The 20557-nt window shown below is 39.4% G+C and overlaps 2 protein-coding genes across 3 annotated transcripts in view; one reads left to right on the top strand and one right to left on the bottom strand.

Moving 5' to 3' along the window:
- zc3h3 (zinc finger CCCH-type containing 3) overlaps nucleotides 1–2902 on the bottom strand; it is a 78783-nt gene extending 75881 nt beyond the window's left edge. Inside the window, exons 1-2 of the mRNA XM_027155664.2 lie at nucleotides 2753–2902; nucleotides 1–1195 (exon numbers count right to left, since the gene is read on the bottom strand). The exon at nucleotides 1–1195 is cut by the window's left edge and continues 75 nt beyond it. Coding sequence (XP_027011465.1) covers nucleotides 1–1195; nucleotides 2753–2870 — 1313 coding nt within the window. The 5' untranslated portion in view covers nucleotides 2871–2902. The remainder of the gene's footprint in view (nucleotides 1196–2752) is intronic.
- Nucleotides 2903–2967: 65 nt separating this feature from the next.
- Nucleotides 2968–19429, top strand: cyldl (cylindromatosis (turban tumor syndrome), like). 2 transcript variants are annotated; one of them, XM_027155665.2, is made up of 15 exons: nucleotides 2968–3114; nucleotides 4048–4477; nucleotides 4552–4806; nucleotides 5661–5760; nucleotides 5961–6142; nucleotides 6398–6542; nucleotides 6638–6767; nucleotides 6937–7047; nucleotides 8339–8430; nucleotides 9169–9232; nucleotides 10744–10897; nucleotides 14382–14490; nucleotides 17464–17582; nucleotides 17734–17959; nucleotides 18418–19429. In XM_027155665.2, the coding sequence occupies exons 2-15, from the start codon at nucleotides 4064–4066 to the stop codon at nucleotides 18600–18602; spliced, it is 2286 nt and encodes a 761-aa protein (XP_027011466.1). In that variant the 5' UTR covers nucleotides 2968–3114; nucleotides 4048–4063; the 3' UTR covers nucleotides 18603–19429. The 2 variants fall into 2 exon arrangements, with proteins under 2 accessions (XP_027011466.1, XP_047669331.1); XM_047813375.1 differs by having other exon boundaries at nucleotides 2969–3114; nucleotides 6398–6515.
- The last annotated feature ends 1128 nt before the right edge of the window (nucleotides 19430–20557 follow it).

Below are 20557 nucleotides of genomic sequence, written 5' to 3'. Positions count from 1 at the left end.
GATGCCGAATCCCTCTCGTCCTTCTGCGCGGTCCATCGATACACCGAGGCCTTCCGAGAAGACCTCGGTGTGGACATGTGCGCAGACACAGTGGAGGATGCTGCGACTGCCTTCCAGTGGTAGCGACTGCCAAGGCTCTCACGAGATTTTCCAGGATCATTAAGAGCTTTGGGTAAAAGTTTGTGAGGGGGGTTAGTAAGGGCTGATTTGGCAGCTTCTTTGGGGGGAGAGGACGACGACACCCAAGAGTACTTTGACGTCTTACGGGTACTTTGGGAAAAACCGAGCTTGCAATGATGCTTCTTGCTAGAGGTCTGGGTTTGCTTGGCCACCACAGGAGAAGGAGCAGGTACTGAATCTGAGCTTGTTGAAAAATGCTGGATGTCTGATTTTGTTTGGCTGGTCTCAGTCCCTTTGTTCTTCACCCAGGTAAATCGAGATTTCTTATGAGGAGACAAAGCCGACTGAACCTTTGGAGCAGAATCTGCTTCGAGCCCAATTTTTGCTGTTGGTATCGAGGAAGTCGGAGTTTGTGAGACCTTAACTGTCTTTAATGCAGTCTGATTACTTGAGACAGTGCTCGTGAGGTAGGATTTCTCATGGGGCTTTGTGTTAAAGGCACTGGACTCCTCAGCTGAGGGAAAAATCGAAGAAGCTGAACATTTTATATTTAACGATACGTTGTGTCTCACCTTCCCATCGAGTCCGATCTGTAGTCCGCACTGTAATAAAGCCGACTCTGCCAGATCTGCACTGGACTTAATATTAGTCTGTGTAGGTTTTAATACTGGCATGACCCCACTACCACTTGGGATTTTGTTATTCCCTGGTGATGACTCCTGTCTCATTACAACGCATGAAGGCACTGTGCTCACCTTACTCATCCCCTCATGCAAAACCTTATTGACACCAGAGACAGCACAAGCATCAGGTGCCAAACGCTTAACTTGTCCAGTCTTGTTTAGATTCTTCTCAGAAATCTGTGCGAAGCTTCTGGTTGTCTTGTTGTTGAGTGAGTATTTTTTCTTCCATTGGCTGGAAGTGTGAGGTCCATATGGCTGCGACTGATGGGAATATTTGGAAGTGTAATATGGGTTGTGATCTCGGCCCCTTCCCAGGTCATGTTTTTTACTAAACCACTGAGATGAACTTGACGGGGTATCACCATGAACTCTCTTGTGGTCTTTAATAAGATCTGTAAAAAAACAGAATATTAGAATTACATCATTGATTAATTAGAACTCTGTAGTGGAGGGAAACAAGCTTCCCTGCACTGTGTTGTGATGTGGGTGGATGTTTACCTCCACTCTATATACTGTAAGTACACTAACAATGGCTTTTATACCCAATGTTGTGCACAGTGTTTAGACACTCAGAAATCATCTAAAGCTTTTGTTTTCTAAAAACACCAAGCACTTCATTCACTGACAATGTGCATTATTTTCGTTGTAGTTTATAGAAGTAAAATGAATAATGAGCAAGCTTCCTGATCACAGTTCGTCACAATAATACTGTGATACGTCACATGATCATCATACCGTAAAAAATTCAAATATACTAACACTCCTTTTCAATTTCAATATACTTTAAAATAAATAAATAAATAAATAAATAAATAAATAAATAAATAAATAAAAATAATAATAATAATAATAATAATATAGCAGTTATGCTGGGGGAAAAGATATTGTTTTAATTATAATTTTAAATTAATTATTTTACTTAATTCAATTTAAAAACGTATGACGTTCTTAGACTGACGAATAATGGTTCAAATCATCCATACAAACACTCTAAATTTTGAGAAAAGAAGTTAAAACAGGCCATGAAATACAATGCAAATAATAAGCATGTCTATCATTCAACAATAATAAGCCATGGTTTACAGCAAAACTCGTAAGGTTAAAGAGGATGCCTACAGACATGGAGAGAGGGTCTTGTACAATCAGGCCAGGAACCCTCTGAATAAGGAGATTAGAGCAACTAAGAAGAGCTGAGCCAAAAAGGTGGAGGATCGACTAGCTGTTCAAGGAAACAAGCTGCCACTGCTGGGCCCTTGAGCAAGGCCCTCAACCCTCCCTGCTCCAGGGGCGCTGTACTGTATGCTAGCTGCCCCTGCACTCTAACCCCAACCTCCTCAGAAAAGAATTCCAATGTGCTGTAATGTATTTGTGGCCATAATAAAAGCTTCTATGCTTCTATAAGTGCGTCTCCTAAATGCTGTAAATGTATGTAATGTTAAATGTTCCCCCTAAAAACAATATGCAATAACCTTAAATGTATCCTGTTACCACCTCCATCCTAGTCCATCCCTGCATCTCATTCTATTCCATTCAATCATCTATAGCACAACTGGACCTAAAATCTATTTATTTTACAATTTATTTTCTTTTATGTCTATTTATATTTACATGTGTATATGTTTTTATTCTCATCTTATTTGTGTTGTTGTTGTTGTTGTTCTGATTCTGATTCTTGTCGTCAACAAAGTAACCTTCGGGTTGGAAAAACAAACGCTGTGGTTTGAATCCCAGATTAAATTAAAAGTAAATTAGATTATTATTAGATCATAAAAGCAGATATTTTTTTCTTCCCTTATGTAATATTTATATAGACTGGATGTAAACATTAGAGATTCAGCCAACGTTTCATCCTGATAACCGTCAATTAATCTTTTTGTCATTAAACTGCGTTTAATTTAATAATTAACATAAAAAAACAATATATCGATAAAAAAAAAGCAGTTACTTACTTTCTAACGTCTTTATCTGTCTTTCCAATGCCTCTCGTTCGGCCATTTTTGTATCCAGGCAGCTTTCGTCATTAAACAGCGCCGGTTCTGTGTACGCTTGACGTTTGAAGACAGCCATCCAATCAAATGTTTAGAAACAAAGCGTCACGCGTGACGTAAACCGGAAATATGATCTGTAGTAAAAATAACTCCCTACGTCGGTCGCGGTCGATCCAATGTATTTGATATATATATCGAAGTTTTATATGTCAACCAACACGAGCGCAGTGACAGATGGCTGAAAGTTGGTGTGGGAGAGATTGTATCGTTATAATCGAAAGTAAACAAGGTGAAAACGTTCAGAAATAAAACAACTTAAACAGGTAAAGTTTAACCTTCTTACCTAATGATCGAGACCCGAGTAAAATATTTACAGGTGACTGATATTTTTGTTATACTTTCACTTTCATCCTGATCACAAAGAGGAAACTAAATTACCTAAACAAAGTAAACATCTGTGCGAGTGTTTATCGTCTAACACTTCACTTAGGACATGTTTTTTTAACTGATAAAAGTACTTAAATATTAAGTATATGTTTTTTACAGGAACTGAAAAAAGTCTATATTTACTTACTATGCAAATGAGTCTAATTAATATGCAAAAATATTCATACTTATTGCAGAAAACCAAAAGTCTTTAGCATATAAATGTTGGGGGGGGGGGGGGGGAACAAGTGTGTTTATGTTATAATATAAAAATGACACATAAAATTGGCTAAATTGCTAAACCTTAAAAAATGGGTGGAGCATCAAGGTTTTTTTTTTGTTGTTGTTGTTGTTGATTTGTAATATAAATGAAACTAAAGGAAACTAAATTAACACCCAAAGTAAACATCAGTGTGAATAACGAGTGTTTATCGTCTAACACTTCACTTAGGACATGTTTTTTTTAACTGATAAAAGTACTTAAATATTAAGTATATGTTTTTACAGGAACTGAAAAATAAGTCTATATTTACTTATGCAAATGAGTCTAATTAAAAAATTCATACTTATTGTATAAAACCATCTTTAGCAAGTCTTTAGCAAAAAAAAGTGTGTTTATGTTATAATGACATAAAATTGGCTAAATTGATAAACCTTAAAAAGTGGGTGGAGCATCAAGGTTTCAAACGGGTTTTTTTTGTTGTTGATTTGTAATGCATTTATGTTTTTATTGCACCATTTTAAGAGAATAATGAACAACAGAAACTATAAGTGATCTAAATTGGTATTATCGCCTTCATTAACACCTGATTTAACGTTGACGTTCACAGGCGTCTCCTTCCAGCAATGGCCTCCCATGATAATACTTATTTTATCATCACCGCAAACCAAATAAGTTACAGCTGGATAAAAGCAGGATGTATTTGCTATAAAACTGGAAATCTGTATCCTCAAAAAGACACTGTACATGTTACATGCATCGGTGATACAATAGGTTATCGCTTGCCAGTTGATATCCTGCATCCACTGACACAGCAAAAGTCTGAATTTCTCTTGGCACTTGAAAGCGATGAAGAGAGACTGAAGGAATTCGCAAAGCCTGAGATTTTAGAGCAAGCCGTGGAATTGACCGTAGGCTCCGAAGTATTGGTGGAGCAAGAAGGCGAGTGGCTCAAAGGTGTGGTAAGGTACATCGGCCCGCTCTCTGACCGAAAAATACCAAATTCTTGTAGAGGAGTATTTTTTGGAGTTGAACTGCTGGTGAGTAATAGTGCATTCTGTCTTTATATCAGAACGACTTGAAATTCTCTAAAGTATTTTGATTAACTTTTCAGGGAGAAGATAAGGGCAAAGGTCATACTGACGGAAGTTTCGGGCACAAAATCCGCTTTGAATGTCAGAAAGATTGTGGAGTTTTTGTCCCTTTTACCAGAATCAAACCACTGCATCCCAAACCATCAGCACCATGGGATCCCACACACGCGCTGTCTGTTGGAGATCGCATAACCTACATTCTGGATGATCAAAACGAATGTCAGCATGGGATGATCCTGAAAATTAAGCCAGATGGCATGATTTTGGTCTCAACGGTATGCTGTTAAATTCTCAATTCTGATTGGTCAGAAAGTCAATATACTTTTTTTTTATTAATTTCTTTGCAGTCGGCAGTTCCAGAGTTCCAAGGTTTATATTACAGCGCTAATTTTAATCCATGATCATTTCTATAGTAACAGCTTACACTGGCTGTGATGGCGTTTGTTCCATATGAACAAATAAATAAATAAGTAAATAAATAAATAATATAGAGTTTATGAAACTAGTCTGTACTCAGTGTTGTAACAGTCTCGGATAAAAACTGTATTTTTAAGGCTCCTGCCACTGGAAAGTCTTTAAGATGGACAGTTTAATAGTAAACATGAAAAATTGACGACTTCATCGGACTTGATCAGCTTTACCGTGGTTTAGTTCTTCAGCTTCACAACAGACCGCAACACACAGGCTCTAACGGCACGGTGGCCTTTTGTCTTTAATTCCTTAAAAAAACATCATTTTAATGAACTTTTCAATCAAACAGAGTACGACATGGAGCGAAATGCTTTTTTACGAGTGTCCTTGATAAAAAAAATAGTAAACAGTAGAACATAAAAGAATAAAATAAAGGAACATAGGAATAAAAACAAGGCACGAGTGGAGACAATATAAAGATGAAATAAATATATCAAATACCCATGAAATAATATATCAAAAATATATTGCTAATCAGAAACAAAGGTAGTGTTGAGTTTGGTGCAGTGATGTGTTTGAGTCTTGTGTGTGTATATATATAGTTGTTGGATGTGCATGTAGTGCAATGTGCAAAGGTGAAAGGTACGTTAAATATAATCAATAAATCATTTTGCTTTTGAGAAATAGATATCAGAGCTGAAGCTTGTCTCTTTTGCAGGACATCGACGAACATGGAAAGGTTGGAGGAGAGAGAGAGATTCCATGGCAATGCATTATTAATAAAGAGGAAGATTTAAATGCTGAAGAGTTTCACAGATGTACGTAGCTACCTTAGGAATTGTTCTAAGTAACTTAAACCTCTTTATTTTAATTCATCTAACCCACTTGTTTCCAGTTAAAAAAGAATTGAATTGAATTTTTAGATGAATTTTTTTAATTGAATTTTTACTACAGTGGTGAAAAAGCATTTTTTTTTTAAAAAAAAAAAAGGTTTTTATTTGTAATGTTTTCTTTTCAGCTAAAGGTGAAATAATGGACATCTCTGAAAGTCCAGATACAGTTAAAGATCCGAGTGCTGATGGGGCTATAAAACTGGGCTCCAGGGTGGTGGTTAATCTAGCCAATGGAGCCTCTTTTGCAACCGTGCGTTGGATTGGATCTCTTCCAAATATGCCTAGCAAAATGGCTGGCCTGGAACTGGTACTCATTAATCCTAAGCTTTTCTGGTAACACTGTAAAATGTGTTAGATTTGGGGAAATCCCCTTGACTCATTCCAGTCTTTGTGTCGTGTGTCATCGTTTGCATTTACTGCCATGACATAGTGAGGAAGTGAGGAAAAAACCAATCAGCCCTAGTATAGAGAACTAGATATAGAGAACTCTCAGGCGTACTAAATACACTTTCACGATGGCTCACTGAAGTATTTTTGAATATGGAATCGTCGTGTTCTACAGGAAAAGGCGCGCGGGGTGAGCGACGGGACGTTCAAAGACGTTCGCTATTTCACATGTCCGACTAAGCACGGCCTCTTCATCAAGCTCTCGTCTTGTCAGCTCGATGAGAGTTTCCTGGGTGAGTCTGCAGTTAATGGATACTTCGGTACATAATATTTCCTCCTGACTCATAGCAGTACTGATTATGACACATTTATTTATTTACATTTATATATATTTTGGATGTGGGGGAATTTACAGAACATGATGGACAGGATGTATCAGCTGTCCCACCCTTGAGGTCAGAGGACGTGATGAAGGTTCTGGCTGGTCAGATGAAAGGGATCCAGGGTCACTGTAACTCATGTTACATGGATGCATCCCTCTTTAGGTTAGGACCTGCGTCAAAATTAGAGTAATATTCGGGGTTGATGTTATACCATGTTCAGGTTAAGGTTAGATGTTTCCACTTAAACCTTTTCCCACTATTTTGCAGTGTAAATATCATGGTAGCATCTGTGCACCAGTCTTATTGCCGGTCTTATTTTTGTCTTATCTAGCTTGTTTTCCTGCTCATCAGTACTGGACTCTCTTCTGTTTAAAAAAACTAAAGCGAGCGACGAACCCATCCAGAGAACTCTCCTGAAGGACATTGTGTGTCCTCTGCGCAGGTAAAAACTATTCACCTCGCACTTTAAGTCATTCATTAAAGAAACAGCTTTTTTTTTCCTAAAAATCATTTCTTGGTATTTAAATGAATACTAACTACTGGAAACTAATACAGTACATAGAAGCAGGAACAGATTACGTGTTCTGAATGGAGACGGATTCACGTAGGAAGTGCACTAATTTGTAGGCCTCGACCACTTTGTAAATAGATAGATGGATGGACAGATGAATGGATGGATGGAGAGGGATAGAAAGAGAGGGAGGGGAGAGAGAGATGGATGGATGGATGGATATATAAGGAGAAATGAAAGATGAATGGATAGATAGATGGATGGATGGATGGATGGATGGATTGATGGATGGATGGATGGATGGATAGATATAGGTAGGTAGATAGATGGATGGATGGAGAGGGAGGGAGAGAGAGATCAGTGGATGGATGGATGGATATATAGAGAGAAATGACCGATGAATAGATGGATGGATAGATGGATGGGTGTATGGATGAATGGATGGATGGATGGATGGATAGATGGATGGAGAGGGAGGCAGAGAGAGAGAGAGATAGACGGATGAATGGAGAGGGAGGGAGAGAGAGATCAGTGGATGCATGGATGGATATATAGAGAGAAATGACCGATGAATAGATGGATCGATGGATGGATAGATGGATGGGTGTATGGATGGATAGATGAATGGAGAGGGAGGCAGAGAGAGAGAGAGAGATGGATGGATGGATGGATAGGGAGGGAGGGAGAGAGAGATAGATATGGATAGATGGATGGATATATAGAGAGAGATGACAGATGAATGGATGGATGGGTGGCTGGATATATATTAAGAGATGATGGATGGATGGATGGATGGATGGATGTAGGTAGATAGATGGATAGATAGATATAGGTGGATGGATAGATATTATTCATCATGCAGGATGACTGGTCAAATATAAAGCTTGCAACCAGGAACAATATTTACTCTTGTAATGAATGAAAAGAAACTGTCCCTCACTTATTACTAAGATGTAGTGGACATTGAGGAACTTTAGCCAGAATTCACACACCATGTTGACAGCTGGCTTTTCTACCTCGGCGTTTTTCCACTGGCATAAGTGGTAGGGTTTAGGCCACGCCCACTTTGGGTGTAGTTGCCTACTTATTTAGTTACAATAAAAATGTTCCCCTCGTTGTGACACTAGTGCCCGTTTTTCCTGAATCTCAAGTGTGTGTGTGTGTGTGTGTGTGTGTGTGTGTGTGTGTGTGTGTGTGTGTGTGTGTGTGTGTGTGTGTGTAGCGAGGGTTTTGTCTCTGCCCACAGCGTGATGAAGCTTCGGAAGCAGGTGAAGGAGCGAGGCCACTGTCCTAGCTACACCACGGATGAGAAAGGTTTTCACTTTTCACATGTTTATATAGGGAAGCATAAACTAAAGCATAAACTATGTGTGTGTGCACGTGTGTGTTTCTATGCGTGTGTGTGTCTGTATGTGTGTGTGTGTCTGTATGTGTGTGTGTCTGTACGTGTGTGTGTCTGTGTGTGTCTGTACGTGTGTGTGTTTGTGTCTGTCTGTCTCTGTGTGTGTGTGTGATTTTGTGTGTTTGTGTGTGTGACTGTGTGTGTGATTGTACTCTGCAATGTACATGCATCCTGTCCAGCATGCCCACAAATAATTTATTACTTGCTCGTAATGATGTAATGATATGAGGCTGTGTGTGACTGTGTGTGACTGTGTTTGTGACTGATTGCGTGTGTGTGTGCGTGTGTGTGCGTGTGTGTGTGTGTGTGTGTGTGTGTGTGTCTGTTAGTCTGTGTCTCTGTGTGGATGTGTTTGTGTGTGTATGTGTGCGTGTGTGTGTGTGCGTGTGTGTGTATGAGTGTATGTGTGTGTTTCTGTTTGTCTGTGTCTGTGTGCGTGTGTGTGTGTGTGTGTGTGTGTGTGTGTGTGTGTGTGTGTGTGTGTGTGTGTGTGTAATGACCAGACAATTGAGAGGATACATATGCACCACCAGCGGGTCATTATTAACTATCATTATTTATGTATTTTTAACAGATAGATTAGAATTATTTCCATTTTTTCCATTACATTAATAAGTAGAGTATTAAGTGTGTGTGTTTTCTACACTCAGATCCAGAAGAGTTTCTTACTCTCATCATGCAAGACATCTTGTCACTGGAGCCACTGCTGAAACTGTAAGTAAATGTGTATTCGGGTCCTTCTGGGAAGTTTGTATTTTGAGTTGGAAAGTTAAAATTCTAAGTTCAGTCACTTTGTTGTACCTTCTTTTAATTAACTACAAAAAATACAACAAGGTTTTTAACTCTATTTCTTGGAAAATAAATAACAAAGAACGTGCATTAAATATGTTTTGCTTTTTAGGTCTTTCATCAATTCATGTAAACATCAGTCCTACATATTATATCATAATCACATCATTTCTCTCCAAGACATATGCGCATAAATGTGCATAAATGTTAACCAAGTCGCTTGTACAGTATTTCACTTGCTGCATAAAGCAAACGCATAAAAAGAACTGAAATCAGATTCTGACACGAGTAAACGTTCAGTATCCAACTTGCCGTCAACTACACCTTTAACTCTGTGTGTGAAATCAAGAAGCGGTGGCAAAAAGCTGTGGAAAAAAAAGCAGGTTTGCATTTGAAAGCTTAGGTGATCAGAAAATAAAACAAACCAAGATCAAGAACAGAATCTCAAAGCAAATGTTTAAGATCAAACTAAGAATAAACTCATTATGCACAAATAGTTGGCTCATTGTGCAAAGGCAGGGAATGTCAGGAACAGGTCAAGTGAACAATACCTTGGAGTGTAACTGTGAGTTATTACAAATAATCACTTTCTACACTTGTGCAGAAACTGTGCATATTTATTGCATGTAAGGGGGTATATTGTGCATATTTATTGCATGTAAGGGGGTTTTTACACCAGGTCACTTCATGCGTTTTCTGTGATCAGATAGCTATCCAGGTGTAAATGTCCTCCGAAACGTCTTTTTGAGACGGATATAAATCCGATTGTTCAAACCACTTCAGGAGGAGGTCTGGGACGCATTTCAGATGAAACTGAACAGGTGTAAATGCATGTGGTTGTTCAAGCCACATACGTCAGCACTTTACTCCTCCCAAACGCAGGTGACTCAGGAGTCGGCATCGCGGCAGAAACATATGTTTTTCCCACCAGCAATGGCTCCGATCTTTCACCCAGGCGTCTCGTTAGGTCTTAAAATGCACTGCTGCCACCAGCAGCAAATAGTAAATGCTGTTTTTTTTGTAGCAACCGCACACACCAAAGCGTGTTCCATTTCAATTACCTCGGAAATGAGGTAAAATATATTTGCATTTTGGGCGGGAGTAGAAAGATCGGATCGATATCCGATTCGCCGAGACGCATTTATGTGGCCTAATGTAAATGGAACAGTTTTAACAAATCAGATAGCTATCGGATCAGAGAAAACACATGAAGTGACCAGGTGTAAAAAGGCCCTACATTATAATATACAGTATATGCATGTTAAACTTGACATGCAAATTTATATATGCATATTAAAATTTACATTATATACATTTTAGTTTTACGAACAAATTAATATAATTTTTTTTACATTACATATATGATCAATAGCTTATTTATTTATTTGTTTGTTTGTTTGTTTTTACTAAACTCTCTCTATTTTTTTTTAATTTAGGAAATCGTGTAATCAGATTAAAGGTCTAACAGAGATAGAGCAGACGAGTTACTTGTACCAAATCTTCATGGATTACAACCACAGTCTGATTTTACCGACAGTTCAGCAGCTCCTGGAGCATTCGTTCTACACCAACGACATCAAACTAGCAGAGGTAAGAGGTTACACGATTTCTTGTTTTTAAATCGTTAGGTGCTTTTTACCCTGTAGGTGGCGCTGTTGGCTTGCTCCTGATAGCAGTGAGTCATCACAGGGCAATGCTGAAGAGCTAGTATAAGTGACAATTTCTAATAATAACACCACACCCAGTAAATGTGGGTAATATGGGTGCTTTTCTTGCTTTTAGGAAGCTCTGAGTTAGGCACAGGGTTGGGTCGTCACCATACCACTCTTCCATTTCCATCGTAATGTAGATCACAAGACATTGTTCTTGTGTAGAGATGGGGGTCTTGTGATGAAAGACCGACTGCCAAATGCACTCGGGTAATGCACTGCTCATGAATGCACCGCTAGACAAGTAACAGCTACAATGACAACAGAAAGAATAATGAGGAACCGGATGGAAGAGAGAAAGGAGTGACTGAGATACGAGGGGCCAGAATACAAGAAAGACAGTAGGAGGAAAATAACAAAAGGAAGAAAGCAAGGAAAAAGAAAGAAAAAAAAAGTAAAAAAAAAAGAGGATTGATTGAGAAATAGAAAGAAAAGGAAAGCAAGAAAGAGAACGCAACAAGAAGAAAGAAAGGTGTGAATATGAGTGAAATGGAAGGTGAACGGGTTAAAAAGTAAACACAGGGAAATGAAGGACAAAATAAAGTGAGGTATAAAGAATGAGGGAATCAAAAAAGAGAAAGAGAAAGGAAATATTGGACATCATAATGTGGCAGATGGAATTCTGGAAATTTCCTAAACATTCCATCATTTGAGCTTCAGTTTACTTTCAATATTCATATGAATAACCAATGAGGAAATGTCCTTCACCATGTCCGTCAGCCAGGAACAGGGATCTGAGGCTACAGTAAAAGCTCATCAAATCCAGACAGCTGAAGATTAGAAAAAGTCACTCTTTAACTGCCCAGTTTTCTGACCTCACTTATCAAGGGTCTTGTATACAGAGAACGTCCACTCACTGGACGTGTTTGTTCGTCTATACTTTTCTGTGTACATTACAGAGATAGCTGTGCATGAAAATCCCTGGAGATCAGCCGTTTCTGAAATACTGGCCTTACTCAAATCAGCAGTTTCCTAAACACAGCTCTTTCTGAAATTTCTTTCAGTTTCTGAAATATAGCTGTTCTGAAATTGTAAAGTTAGAATTGTAAATATAGCCGCTCTGATATACAGCTGTTCTGTGGGATGTGGTAGCACAGTGGTTAAGATGTTGGCCTAATACTTCTAAGGTTGTGAGTTCAAATCCCAGGTCAATCAAGCTGCCACTGCTGGGCCCCATGAGCAAGGTCCTTCATCTTAAGGTCCTTAACCTTCAATTGCTCAGTCGCATACAAATGTAAGTCGCTGTGGATATCAAATGTAATAAATGTTATGAAGCATTTAGTTAAATAAAGCTGTTCTGAAATTTAAATTTTTTTTAAATAAAGAAATACATTGTCAGGTTCTAAAATACAGATGTTATGAAATAACCTGGAGGGCACGGTGGCTTAGTGGTTAGCACGTTTGCCTCACACCTCCAGGGTTGGGGATTCCCCCCTCCGCCTTGTGTGTGTGGAGTTTGCATGTTCCTCGTGCCTCGGGGGTTTCCTCCGGGTTCTCCGGTTTCCTCCCCGGTCCAAAGACATGCATGGTAGGTTGATTGTCATCTCTGGAAAATTGTCCGTAATGTGTGATTGTGTGAGTGAATGAGAGTGTGTGTGTGCCCTGCGATGGGTTGGCACTCCATCCAGGGTGTATCCTGCCTTGATGCCCTGAGATAGGCACAGGCTCCCCGTGACCCGAGTAGTTCAGATAAGCGGTGGAAAATGAATGAATGAATGAATGAATGAATGAAATAACATAAAAAATATAAAAAAATTTGAATAAAAAAAAAATTAACAGAGATTAAGATGAAACCCTAAGTCTGTGACCTACTGAACCATTGTTAATGTATTCATGGATAAAGACACTTTTTTTACATCGCTCTGGATAAGAACGTCTTTTAAATGCCATAAATGTCAATGTAAATCATCAAATTCTTAAATACAGCAGGTCTGAAACTGTCAGGTTGTAAATCATCCATTTTCAGAAATTGGCACTTTCAGAAATGCAGATGTTCTGAAATTGTCAGTTTTCAAAATACAGCTGTTCTGAAATCTGCGGTTTATGAAATTCTGCTGATCCCATGGGATTTTCAGAAACCCCATCTGGCCCCAGCAGCCATACCATGGTCAGAATCACTGAGATGAGATGTTGGATGTGAACATTAACTGAAGCTCTTGACCTGTATCTGATTGTAATTCCTGGTGATGCTGCTACATCAGTGTCCAATCTTATCCACAAAGGGTCGGTGTGGGTGTAGGTTTTTATTCCAACCAAGCAGAAGCCACACCTGATTCCACCTGTTTAATCAGTTGGTTCTTGGCTTTTAGTAGACTCTGCACCCTTTCCGGATAAGATTGGACACCGCTGTGCTAAATGTTTGTCTGCTTGAAGGAACTGCTTGATTGAGCAGGTGTACAGATGTTCCTAATTATGTAATTGGTAAGTAGACATGAAAAATGAAGAAACTAGCAACTGCGATGATCTGCCCCATACAGAGAGCATTTCTACATCATACCTAGTGTTCCTAGGATGGGCTCCAGATCCACCACCACCTTGATTGGGATAAAGTACTTACTGGAGATGAATGAATGAAAATGAAAAACAATACCAATAGAATGAAGAGATTGTAAAGAAATTGTTTTAGTTTTGTTTAAAGGAAATGAGAATCAGGGTGTTCCAGTGTTTAGGTGTAGTGACCTACCTTCAGTACGGGACAGTCCAATTGTGGGTTCTTAGAAGGACAATTTCTCAGTATTTGAGTGAGCGTGTGCACTGGAGTGTAGACATGAAGGAGCTTTAATATTAAGAAGTAAGTGTTTAAACATCATCAGCAGGAACTGACTGAAACTGGGAACCTGTCTAGTTATATTTGAGAGATATTTCTGGTGGATGAGTTGCGTTTATCTTACATTTACAGCATTTAGCAGACACCCTTATCCAGAGTAACTTACAACTGAGCAACTGAGGGTTAAGGGCCTTGCTCAGGGGCCCAGCAGTGGCAGCTTGGTGGACCTGGGGTTCGAACCCATGACCTTCCAACACCTTAACCACTGAGCTACCACATCCCACATACCACATCCTATCTTAGCTAATGTATTCAAGGTTTGAGGTGCAGCGCTCATAAAAAATAATTACTAAAATCAAGATCTTCTGTCTTCAGCGAATGAGAAATGTACCTGCGCTTTACAGAGGAACGATAACTTTACAGAGGAACGATAACTCCCCCACTGACAACCTCACACATTTACATTAGTAAGATAACACTTTATTGATCCCAGGAGGAAATTATAGGAGATTGCACCTAGCACACATACTGTAGTACACTGTGTTTTACAGCCACTTCTCACTTCTAATCCTTCATTTGTATCTTTCTATGACTCCAGGTGCCTTCTTGCCTGATCCTGACAATGCCTCGCTCGGGGAAGCAGTTTAAAATGTTTCCAAAAATCATTCCCTCGCTGCAGCTTGACATCACTGCTCTTTTGTCCAACGGTAGGCCGACTACTGTACATCTTCATTAAAATCTATCCAGCTGTGATTGTGTGACCTTAACTTTAACCTTATACAAAGAGTGTACCACAATGGCCATCTAACTGTTTAACACTCCAGTCTGTATCTGTATTCGGATCACTTGCCTTTGCCTACATGGAAATATTAAACCTCCCTGCTGTGTATCTTTGTCGTTGCATCGTCTGATGCACACTTCCAATGTTTTTAACCAGACAGCTTGAGAATTAAAAAAAATAGTAAGCCTCATGTTTATATCTTTCAAGTCAAGAAGCTTTTATTCTCATTTCAACCATTTATAACTGACACAATACACAGTGAAATGGAAAAATGTTCCTTCAGGACCCTTGTGCTACGTAAAACACAGAGCTACATAAAACAACACAGGGCTAAGGACTAAAAAGCAAGTTAACCTAGCCAAATGAAGTGTGCAACCTAGTGCAAACAATACAAGCAAGATAGTGTGAGACAAGAGACGGTGCTGACCTACAGTGCAATAGACTACAAGACTGATAAGTTAGAAAGCACTGGCACGTATACAGGCTGTGTGATCTCATGTACAAATAAGGATGCTTGTCTTTAAACAAATGTATTAAAGTAAGTGTATGGGAGTGTGTGTGTGTGAGTGTGTGTGTGAGTGTGTGTGTGTGTGTGTGTGTGTGTGTGTGTGTGTGTGTGTGTGTGTGTGTGTGTGTGTGTGTGTGTGTGTGAGTGTTTGTGTGTGTGTGTGTGTGAATGAGTAAATGTGTGTGTGTGTGTGTGTGTGTATGTGAGTGAGTGAGTGAGTGTGTGTGCGTGTGTGCGCGCGCGTGTGTGTGTGTGTGTGTGTGTGTGTGTGTGTGTGTGTGTGTGTGTGTGTGTGTGTGAATGAGTAAATGTCTGAGTGTGTGAGTGTGTGAGTGTGTGAGTGAGTGAGTGAGTGTGTGTGTGTGTGTGTGTGTGTGTGTGTGTGTATGTGTGTGTGTGTGTGTGTGTGTGTGTGTGAGTGAGTGAGTAGATGTGTGAGTGAGTGAGTAGATGTGTGAGTGAGTGAGTAGATGTGTGAGTGAGTGAGTAGATGTGTGAGTGAGTGAGTAGATGTGTGAGTGAGTGTGTGAGTGAGGTGAGTGAGTGAGTTCAGCTCACACACACACACACACACACACACACACACACACACACACACACACACACATACACTCTGATTGTGAGAGCCTGAATACTTTGGTACTTCCCTTTTCCCACACATTTACACCACTCTCCTCATACCGTCACTGTCTGGAAAAAGAAAGAGAGACTGTGATGATCTTCTTCACTAAACGCTGCAGGGACTTGCAGTCCAATACAGTGCATTTCCCAATGCATATAGTGATGCAGCTGCTCAGGATGCTCTTGATGGTCCCTCTGTAGAACATGGTCAGAATGAGGGAAGAAGAGCACTCTGCCAGGAATGATGTCTGGCCCGGCAGCCTTGTGTTCTTGGGTTCTCCTCACATCAGCTGTGGTGAGACAGAGCACCTCACCCATTGGAAGGAGGTATGGTCTTCCTCACCACCACATCGATCTGCTCCCTCAAACCGAGTGTGAGGTCATTCAGCATGTTGCAGTTGTCTCAGAAGTGGCTGTGGATTGTCTGGTCGTCAACAAGCTTCGCCTCTCTGATTGGCCAGGACATTTTAACATTATCTGTATAGAAACTCTGCTATATGTAAACCCCTCACCATTACACCCAAATGTGCTTTTATACATCCCATTCAGATTTAGTCCCCCTTTGTGGTTATTATATAATCTCCATTCTTCTGGAAAGGATTTCCATTATAAAGGGTTTTCCATCTTGGAGCTTCTCTTTGGTGATATTTGTTCATTCAGATGATGTTGGGTGAAGAAGCCTGGCGTGCAGTTTATGCCAAAGGTAGTGAGGTTGAGGTCAAAAGTATGTGGACACGGAGTAGCACACCCATATGTGTTCTCCAAATGTATAGAAGTCTTTGAATTCTGCTGCATTTCATTCATTCATTCATTTTCTACCGCTTGTACGAACTTCTCGGGTCACGGGGAGCCTGTGCCTATCTCAGGCGTCATCGGGCATCAAGGCAGGATACACCCTGGACGGAGTGCCAACCCATCGCAGGGCACACACACTCTCATTCACTCACGCAACCACTATGGACAATTTTCCAGAGATGCCAATCAACCTACCATGCATGTCTTTGGACCGGGGGAGGAAACCGGAGTTGCGGCATTACAATTTCCCTTTATTTAAAATAAAAATATGTATGTTCCAGCCTGACAATGCACATGTGCATAAAGTTTCTCCAAGATTGGCATATACAGTAAACGTTCTTAAAGGCAGGGTGCACAATGTATGAAAGCCAATGTTGACATTTGAAATCACCAAAACAAACACGCCCCTAACCCAAACGCGTGTCACCCCTGTTTTGATATCTCTGTCTCACACATACATACGCAACAAAGTCAACTATTATGGCGGAACATACTGTGTTTTTTTTGTAGTACTGTGTGTTGTACCGTGAAAGGTTTAGCTCCGTTTCACACGGAAGATGACGTCCAACACCTACTGTAGAACCTGAGGCGGAGGTAACGACTGGCCTAATATGTCAGACATGCGCACTGAACACTCTCTCCGCTACATATTGACAAGACACGCCCCTTTCTGCTAATTGGCTACACGTTTGTTTTGTTAGTCGGCCCGACTCAGTTTTCTGAAGCATTTTTCAAACATCGTGCACCTCACCTTTAAGAAACTTTATGCACATGGGCATTGTCAGGCTGGAACATACATATTTTATATTTTAAATAAAGGGAAATTGTAATGCAGCAGAATTCAAAGACTTCTATACATTTGGAGAAGTACTGCATATGGCTGTGCTGCTCAATGTCCACATACTTTTGTCCATGATAATGTATTCATATTCAGTTACAGCAGTACTTTATACGCATGTGTTTTATGTGTTTTAGGTCTTCAGCAGTGTGTGTTGTGTAGACAGCTTGCACATGTGGAGTGTAGCCAATGCTTCATAGATCCAGTTTTCAGCAATACAGGAATAAAGGTTTTCTGTGAGACCTGTTCAACTCAGGTGGGTTTGTTTATACACTTTTCCTTGCACCGCATGAATATCCATAATATCCATATTGTATTTCAACTGTGTTTCTTTTATAAAATGCTTTGTAAATAGTGTCTTAGAAATTATCTATCCGCTTTTAATTATCAAAAATGATGGTTCTCAGGTGCACTTTCACCCCAGACGACAGTTTCATAAACCCACAGCCCTGCGTCGCCCTGAAGGATTTCCTTACTCGCGCAGTCCTGATAGTCCATCACAAACACTCCCAAGAGAGAAGTTGGAGCTTTTCGCTGTCCTATGCATAGAGACCAGCCACTATGTTTCATTTGTCAAACACGGACCAAAAGCGACTGACTGGATTTTTTTTGACAGCATGGCCGACCGAATAGGTGAGTGCAAAAATGGAATAAGAAAATGCAGCTTAGAACACTTGTATATTCTTGTTTGACCTCAATCCTGTTTTTATTTGTTGTATATTTGTGTGTGCCAGAGATGGGGGACTCTAGTCATATGACTTGACTCGAGTCCGACTTAAGTCGCAAATTTGAGACTTGAGACTTGCTTGACAAATATTAAAAAAAGACTCGACTTGACATTGACTTGACATTCATGACTTGAGACTTGACTCTGACTTGAGTTAAATGACTCAGAGGTGGGGGACTCGACTTGACTCGAGTAGGACAGGTCGCAAATTTGGGACTTGCTTGACAGATATTAAAAAAAGGCTCGACTTCACTTTGACTTGACATTCATGACTTGAGACTTGCTTGTGACTTGCACATGTGTGACTTACTCCCACCTCTGGTGTGTGCATACTATTTTATTTATTTCTGCTTCCTGTTCATAGGTGAAACGGATGGCTTTAACATTCCAGAGGTTAAAGCATGTCCAGAAGTGGCACGCTACCTCACTATGCCGCTAGCTGAGCTGGCTAAGCAGGTACCTCGTGAAATGGATGGTGTGGCAAAGAGACTGTTCTGTGATGGCTATATGTACCTGTACCAGAGCCCCAGCATGGCCCTGTATCGCTGACACGATCGATCTAGTATCAAAAACAAATTTCTACAAACTTCCCCACACCGCAAACAACAAATACTGACTTTTCTGTTAGAATACTAATAGTTATTTCTGAAACTGAACGTTCCTCTTTTTGCTTTAAGCTTTTAATTGGTTGTTGGACTTTTGGGGGCTGAAAAAGCATACTTGTACATACGTGTACTTGTGTACATACTTCAGTAGTGCCATGAAAAGACCATTGGACATAATTCATGGGAAGATGTATTACTGTTATTGTTAAATGTGAGGTTTTACTTTCCCCTTTTTATACAGTTTCTAGGAATTGACAATATCTGGTCTGATAAAAGAAGAAAATGGAAAGAAAAGTTCACCAAGTCAAATAATTCCAAAATTACATTTATTGCCTTATTTCCTCACAAAAGAAATGTAATATCTCAATCACACAAATCATGTGACAGACATGGTTTATGGATCACAGAGACTAAAGAAATAATATAAACCTATGAAATAGCCTGCTGTATATGGGATGGTTTTCATTTGTATATTTGCTATAGAAATGGAAGAAAGTCAAGAATGAGTCCAAAATGCTGTATAATTACTATTAAGCTGTGTTATCAATATGTTTTGATCATCTTAAAAAAGTGTCCCTGTGTATTTTCGGTGCCATTGTGCCAATTTCTATTTTTGAAAGGGAAAAACATATATGTGTCTCATAAACATGCACATACATTTACATGCATCTAATATACTCAGATGGCTCTCAGGGAAATTGCACTTTTCTGGATCACTGATTTAATAAAACGACTTTTTAAGGTGTTCCCGGTTAAACACTGAGTTTGAAATGTTTGTGGTTTTTTTTGTTGTTGTTGTTGTTTTTAAGTATGTTTCCTCCACTTTCTCTTGTCTTTTTTCCATTTCTGAAAGCATGCAGGTTACAAATCTAAACTGTGAACTAGGTGTGAATGTCCGTGTAAATGAGTACGTATGATGCCTTCCCATCCCGGATGCATTCCCACTTCATGCACAGTGTTCCTCGGAGAGGTTTTGGGTCTGTTGCCACCCTGAGAATGATAAACACAATGAAAGAGAGAGAGAGAGCTTAACCAGTTAGACATTTTTTTCTTTAAATGAGCCTGACTGTCATTTGTTTAATATTCTTCTCTCTGAACAGATATTCTTCTCTCTGCCCCATTTTCCATTGCACCGTTATTAGAGCTCGAAGGTGCAATAAACATGATGAAGATTTAGGAAGCACCAGCTAAAAATCATAATACAGCTGCCAAGCTCTTACATTCATCTATCTAATGTATAGTAAATTCAGCTGCCTACTTTTAAACACTACACTGCGATGTTTATGCACCGTTATAATACAGATCTATTTTTTCCTAACTTTTTTTTTAATGTCATGGAACATTTTCAGAGATATATTAAAACAGTTCTGATATCATTGAAAATTTTTATATATTATTTCGAAAGAGCTCTGTCTCTCACTTCATGCCAGAATAGAGATAATGCAGACGATTAATGACGCTTCTGACCATTACTGACCACAGAACATCCTGTGCTGCATCACAGACTGAGATATACTAGTGAAGGATTGACCTCATGAGCTCCAGCTGACGTCCGACTGAACGTGACTGCATACTGTACATCAGTTCATTTATTTCACATCATAAACTGAATATTTATGGATTCTTTGCAACAGTAATGATAACGAACAGAAATAAAAGGAAGAAGGTTTAAGTCTTCTGTCTATTCTGTGCTAAAAAAAATCCCTGTAATCTATACATGAGTTTGGTCAATCTGTGACAGGTATGGTGTCATTTTTTTAAATAGTAGTTTAAATATCAGAAATAGTTTATCCGTATTTTTATATACTATCTGTCTTCCGATATACATTTTTATAAATTTTCCTACTCTTGCCACCTACAATCTTAATTCAATTTTATTGTATGTTAATTCTATTTTGT

This window comes from Tachysurus fulvidraco, chromosome 5 (assembly GCF_022655615.1).
Source record: "Tachysurus fulvidraco isolate hzauxx_2018 chromosome 5, HZAU_PFXX_2.0, whole genome shotgun sequence".
NCBI lineage: Eukaryota > Metazoa > Chordata > Actinopteri > Siluriformes > Bagridae > Tachysurus > Tachysurus fulvidraco.
Note: the sequence above shows the minus strand (reverse complement) of the source record. Positions and strands in the feature narration are given on the sequence as shown.

Bases quoted from the DNA above. Each gene is read 5' to 3' on its own strand.
- cyldl (XM_027155665.2), top strand. From the start codon at position 4,064: ATGGCCTCCCATGATAATACTTATTTTATCATCACCGCAAACCAAATA. The intron at 6,543-6,637 runs GTACATAATATT...GGGAATTTACAG, and splicing joins TGCAGTTAATGGATACTTCG to AACATGATGGACAGGATGTA. The intron at 8,431-9,168 runs GTTTTCACTTTT...TTCTACACTCAG, and splicing joins CTACACCACGGATGAGAAAG to ATCCAGAAGAGTTTCTTACT.